The following is a 6,591-nucleotide window of genomic DNA, read 5'->3' on the forward strand; positions in this document are numbered from 1 at the left end:
GCAATCCGAGGCATGATAAGTAAGAGGGTAGTATACGACATGTTTGTCATCATGAGTTTTCGTTTTCAGCTCCTAATCTATCGTTTGAGTACCATGCACGGTTTGGCACCCATTCCCTGCAATGCACATTAGTAGGCCAGAACGTTTCAAGCGATAGTACTGCTTTAGCACTTTGCGTTGGGACATTTAGTCGTATAAGTTGGGTTTCGTCCTTCCCAATGCTTTAAAAGGTTCATGTAGCTAATTGTTACTCCCCTTTCAGATGAATAGTCCTTGATTGCATCTTTCACAATATCAAAAGGCTGTTCCGCCTTTACGTAAGATAGCACGAGTCTTTTGTGTCGGAAGTGTGGGGCTCCCGAGAAAGCCTTTCGCCACTGTTCTTTAAATTTAACCGTCCTTGTATGTTTGTCATTACTTGAGATTTCACATGTTGCGTCATTATTCACGTCATTGTTTTAATCTGGTCAGGTGACATCTCCTGTTTCAAATGTTGCGGGCTAATTAACGAGTTCTCGCCGTCGCTTGGTTGGCTATCTGAAATGCTGATTGCTTTAACAATGAACCGTCGCTTGTGTTGTAATTCTGTTTCTCGGTGTTCTGTTCACGTCATCGTAGCACGGACTTTCACCGCTTCAGAGTACAAAAGCTTGTTTCTTGTGTTTATACAGTCAAGCTTCCCATCAATAGCACACGTTCTCTTGTCAATAGCCATTATATGTTAGTCTACAATGTCATGTAGAGTTTGAACTTCAGTTTGAATTATCCATTTGGATATTCCATGTCATTCAATTCATTCTTTCAATCAACAGCTTTTACTGTGCTAATGTCCTTGCCTACAACCAATAAAGTAACTGACAATTGTCCAACAGGATCTTGATTTTCTTCATAATGTTTACACCTGAAAGCCTCAAGTCAAATGGACATCAAAGTAACTTTACCTTTTAACATTCTTTAACTATAATCGAACATTAACTTTATAAGAAGTGGTCATGTGCATGAAGCCAGCATATTAACACTGAGATAAGAGAAAGTTAAGTCTGAATTGTTACCCGGATGGTGACTCTCAGTTCTCCAACTACACTGTTGTCAATGGGTTGTATCAACTCCTGTCAATGGGTTGTATCAATGGGTTGTATCACCCTGTAGATGCTTGTACCTGCCACGTGCTCACTCGTAATTTGAAACTGTTCTCGTACCCACGAGGTTCACCTGTCAAAAAACACATCTTCCGTTCTATTTAACTTTTAGACTAACACTTACTGAAACATACACACACACACACACATTACTTAGCACAATGCTTCTAATACGTTACATATTATATGTGACATGATGCAGATCTTTCACTTGGTAACATGTCGATGAACCTGTGTTCCTAACGAGCAAGCATCTGGCACTCATGACAGCAAAAGCCCTGTATGATTAATTATTAATTGTTAATTTGTGCCTGTATGATAAATGTAGTAGGAAATTGAGACAGAAGGGAAGTACCGACAAATCCTTCAGAAATGTAGACAACTGCAGAGATTTGGAACATGGACACCACAGTGTGGTTATAAAATGATGTTTATGTGTAAGTTATTTAATGCTCACTCAATACCACTGAGAAGATAATTGGGGTGTTTAGGGTGTCCTGATCCCTGGCTAGGATGCTGGCAGCAACATTTGGGTCGCCAGGCTGGAACAAAGATTCCAATATTTATCATTAATGGTCTCACACATGTTCTATAAAGTTATCTGAAGCAACCTTCACAATCCAATGTATTTAACAAACATAACCATTAAAAACAATGATGTTGCCTGTTAAATGTACCCAAGTTCAGCAGGCCCTAGAGCATACTGGTAACCCCACGAATTTGTATCAATGTGTTTTCCTGTTTTAAATCAGTCCCCCATGCATCACATCAGATATGTATGTCAGACAGACCTACATCATTTGAGCAAAGACGGGGCAAACGTACCATCCAATATACCTATATGACCATATCAAACTGTCAATGTTAATGTCAGGATCACATGAAGACTACTACCAGGGTTCAAGTCATGAAAATAGTGTCAAAACTGTCAAGGTCACATGATGATTGTGTCACCATCAATGACAAGGTCCTATGAAGATGTGGTCAACATCTGCTGCAGTGGAGTCCTCATGGCAGTGTCAGCATCAATACTGAGGTCAGCCAGTCAGTGCCATTATCAATGCAGGTGTCAAGAATACACTAAACATGCTTGTGAAGGTCCAGAAGGTACCATCAATGTAATTGTCAAATTTTGTTTCATTAATGATGTCAGAGATAAAGTCAATCAGACTGCAAGAAAACGTTTGAAGGTGTCTTGAGAAAAGATCATGAAGGTCTGAAAGACTACGTTGAACCGTGAGGTGACATATCTTGAGGTGAGGTGAAAATGCCTGTAGTTTAGAACATTTCATTATCAAATACCGGTTCTTATGTCTGGACAAAATGTATCAACATGCTTAAATGTCAAGATATGTGGAGGGAGATAAATTCAAGATATGTCAATGATCAATTCATCCATACATGACTTAATTTAAGCAAGATTTGAACCACTTACTGTGTTTATGGTGAGATCTGTACACTGGAGGTAATACTCAAACACAGTACTGTCGTCAAGTGAGTCTGGACGACCACCCTAAAGTCAAGAATATATATCATATATAACACCTGTTCTTGTTCTCGAAGCACTGTTATTTTTTTCAAATGAACACAGATACAAGTTAAGGTATTATAACTATCCCTGTGAAAAACAGACACAAACAATGAGAGCATAAATTGTTCATGTGACCAATGGATTATTGAGATATGTCCAAGATAATCAGGTGATCTGTGCCTTAAAGTCACTCGTACATGTTGTATTAACAAGAGGTTTTCACGTTTTACAAAATGACCAATACATACTGCACACACAAAAGACGTACCAGTGCTGGAAACATCCAAATAGGAGCGACAAAACCCTTTCACATTCATAATAATGTTGATTCTACAATTGTGACTTTATAATGAGCATATATTTGTTTCAGCAGTATTACAGTTTACGATGTTGTTTGTAAGAAAATCGAGTCTGGACCAGACAATCCAGTGATTGTCAACATACATCTCTGTCAATGGGTTTCTTCAGTCTCAGGAACCATTCCCTTCCAGTTACGCTGCCACTTCGAGGACCAGACTCCAGAGCAAAGTACTCCGCAGGAGGAAGCTGAGCATTAGTATTAGCATCAAACTGAAGCCCAATGCTCTGTGTATTGCCTGCCAGTCCAAGTCCAGCTCTGTATTCATTTGGTGAAGCTGAAATAAAAACAATGTTTGCTACCTCAATCTTGTTCCCAGGTTACGTTTTTTGACTCTGTGTTTATGAAACAGATTCTCCCCTTTTTCTTTGTAAGGAAATATCGATTTTGTGTGACTATGAACATCCACTTTATAATAAGAGTACAAATCATATTAAACAAGCGCACAATCATCTTATACTACTACTGGGTTTATGAAAACTTACCATCAATTGTTGCCTGATTATCTACTTCATTTATAGACACCCTCAAGGTTCCCTCAGCAGATGCATCTTGGCAAGAGTCTACAAACAAATAATACATATATCACTTACGTTATCACAACGAACCTGCATCCACTCCCAAAAAGCTTTTCGTTTTTGCTTAGCATGAACACAAGGTCTTCATAATCCCTTACCATTTATAATCCTTACATAAATTTTAAATATATAATCTAATACCATGAATGTCCTGTCAAAAACCATTGCCATCAATGCAATGAAACTTACATATTTTCTACTGACATATACTTAATGACAGAGTAAAATAACCTCTACATTGTATTTCTTCATGAACAGGAATGTTTTGGGAGATATAAACATATAGCATTATTAAATCTGATCTAAAAATTTGCCTTTGAATATGATGAACGCAGGAAATATTTTGTATCGCAAATACATTTATTATGTGAAAGTTGATTGTACCTGTTTAAGGAACCACTGCAATAACATTCTATGGAATTCTTGGTAAAAGCGCATACTAATCACCTTGAAACCATGCTTCATTGAACTTTGCATGCAAAAGGGGTAATTCAGAAAGTGTAACAAGCAGTAGTATAAAATATATGCAAATCATGCCAATCCATAGGTAAAATTCATATGTTTGAACATATTGAAACAGGTTAAATTCACGCATATTTGGACAAACGAAGACCAATAACATAATCATTAACTTTTAGGACCAATATGAAAGAAATGCATAGGGCAAATTCTTGAAATACATCTTTCCATCATCCTATGCAGGCAGCCAAGATCTTCCAGATGCACGTTATGTAGTCTCAGAACGCAAACTTGTATGTTCCAACAGTTTACATATCCATCAACACCAAGCACAGAAACCATATCCATGGATCAGAAAATCCAAGTTTGGTGTACCTAAACCTTTCATGGAACAATCTTTCTCATCTGACCCGTCAGGACACTGTACAATCCCATCACATTTACAATATCGAGCAACACAGGTGCCATCAGCACACAGGAACGTGTTGGGGTCATATAGACACTGATACTCAGAATAGTGCCCAAATATCTCGTGATCCAAGTTGTAGTCTGAGTTCCAAACTTGGTCCAACTGGTGGGAATAGCTGTCCACCAATGCCCAAGACTTGTCTAAATGCGAGAGGCAAACATTAAGAAGTCTTTCAAAGCTAACATACTGTACACAAGCCTCCTAAACTAACATGTAAAACACATAATGAACGACATCATTCAATATGTAACAAATCATAATCCAACTCGGCCAAATGATTATCACCTGCAGATGAAAATCAACTTAAGTAAAAGTAGGAAAACGTGGGATCTTTTACAATCCGTCTTATCATACCTAAACCGTGCTATTAAAAGGGGGTCAATACATATCACAGTGTGCACTTTCTGTTATATTGGAAACTATATTTGTGCACTGTACTATTAACATGACGGTGGTTTTATACTGTTCTTTAATCTAAAAGTAGTTATACACTCATCCACAAGTTCATTGTACAAAACATTATGTTTGTTTTTTCTCAATGCGATTTTTTATGATTTCAAATATTCATCACATTCGTCAAAACAGATTATTTCACCTAACTTCTCGCAACTACAGTGATGATGTTATGTGTTGGAACAAAACAATTACTAAAGGTCATTGCCAGCACCATTATCAAACATCTTTCTCGGTGTAAAATATATTTCTTTCTTCTGTACTTTGTAATCTATAGAATGTAATCACAGAAGCTGCTCTAGGGCAATTCTGACTAATCGTATCTTATAAAACCGAGGTATATTGAAGTACTGCACTAATGTTAATAGTATACTTACTGTAAAAATTGACTTGCTGTTGTGATATTTGTATACATGTCAGCAGCATTAGGACACAGGTCAGCATAACCGGTGCCTGTGCTGACGGCGTTGTCGCCATCTTGTGTGTCTCCCTTGGAGCTGAGGTGGAGGTAGCTGCAACAGATTCTATAATACAATTCCTGATCTTATTTCATTGTCTGTCATGTGGTAAATAAATACTGATACGCATTCATTTATATCTCGGGAAGCGACTTCACAAGACACTATTGCAGTCTAGTTAATGATACGCACGATTATAATATCATGTATGGAGATAATGGATTATGTAAGTAGTAAGTTAATATCTCCTACTAAGGGGATGAATTTGTTTCAGACAGTGACACTAATACGCTTCCCTCGGAAGCAAAAAAAACCCATTGTGGACTGACAGACGCTGACAAGCTACTGCCTCTTCGGTCATACACCGAAAATCGGATTCACAAATGTTCAGTCAAATGTAATATACACTAGAATTGAACAGAGCCAAAATAACAAAGGTTGGTGAAATAATATGGAAGACACAGTACTGAAATATACACTTCTGGTCAAATTATGAACTGACTGGTACGGGGGATGGATGAAATGTTCTTGTGTCGGAAATAGACCAAAACAGCTGTAGACTGTTACTCTGTATCCCTAAAATGTACACAATTGCAAACAGCACATGTCGAAATAACCAACATCGGTCTAACTGGGCCTTAAGTGGAATGTGTAATAGGATGTCGAGAAAAGCATTTTTACTCGTAAAATCGGGCAAAACTTGGAAACAAATACCGATAGCTGCTGAAAACAATAGATCAGACTATAGATGGCAATGAGGTCGCTCAGCCAGGTATGATGACGGACCATCGACTCACCTGGCATGAAATGCATGTGTTGCCTACGGGCTCAAGGAGTCATCTCAAAGATATAATATGCTTTCTCATGTTGAATACGTCTCATCTATTGATTTGTAATATCTTACGTGTCTTTCTTTCATAAGGATTATGTTGAGATATGTAAAAGAGTATGCTACCCATAGAAAAGCTTAAATCAGCCATCGTATGAAATGTCTCAAAATATATAGGTGGCATGACCACCCGATGAGCGACAGGACTGGATATTATTTGTAAATTGTTATGACATGCCGTTTGCTTCCCCAGTTTATTTCCCTGAAAGGATTAGCTTGTCTCAGCTGATATCACTACCCCCCAGCCCGACCCCAAC

General features: G+C 38.0%; 1 protein-coding gene across 1 annotated transcript; it reads right to left on the reverse strand.

The window, feature by feature from the left end:
• Window positions 1-1,095: 1,095 nt before the first annotated feature.
• On the reverse strand, window positions 1,096-5,507 carry LOC124266846. The gene is made up of 6 exons (XM_046701654.1): window positions 5,365-5,507; window positions 3,514-3,591; window positions 3,115-3,305; window positions 2,575-2,652; window positions 1,597-1,681; window positions 1,096-1,212 (listed from the first exon to the last, which is right to left on the reverse strand). Exons 1-6 carry the CDS (start codon window positions 5,462-5,464, stop codon window positions 1,139-1,141), a joined length of 606 nt encoding a protein of 201 aa, XP_046557610.1. The 5' UTR covers window positions 5,465-5,507; the 3' UTR covers window positions 1,096-1,138.
• Between the last annotated feature and the right edge of the window lie 1,084 nt (window positions 5,508-6,591).

Source organism: Haliotis rubra, unplaced genomic scaffold, assembly GCF_003918875.1.
Source record: "Haliotis rubra isolate DU_JTF1 unplaced genomic scaffold, ASM391887v1 Scf1281, whole genome shotgun sequence".
Taxonomy (NCBI): domain Eukaryota; kingdom Metazoa; phylum Mollusca; class Gastropoda; order Lepetellida; family Haliotidae; genus Haliotis; species Haliotis rubra.

Coding starts and splice junctions, on each gene's coding strand:
- LOC124266846 (XM_046701654.1), bottom strand. CDS start 5,464: ATGGCGACAACGCCGTCAGCACAGGCACCGGTTATGCTGACCTGTGTC. Junction 3,306..3,513: donor TAATCAGGCAACAATTGATG/GTAAGTTTTCAT, acceptor TTTTTATTTCAG/CTTCACCAAATGAATACAGA. Junction 2,653..3,114: donor AGAAACCCATTGACAGAGAT/GTATGTTGACAA, acceptor TCTTGACTTTAG/GGTGGTCGTCCAGACTCACT.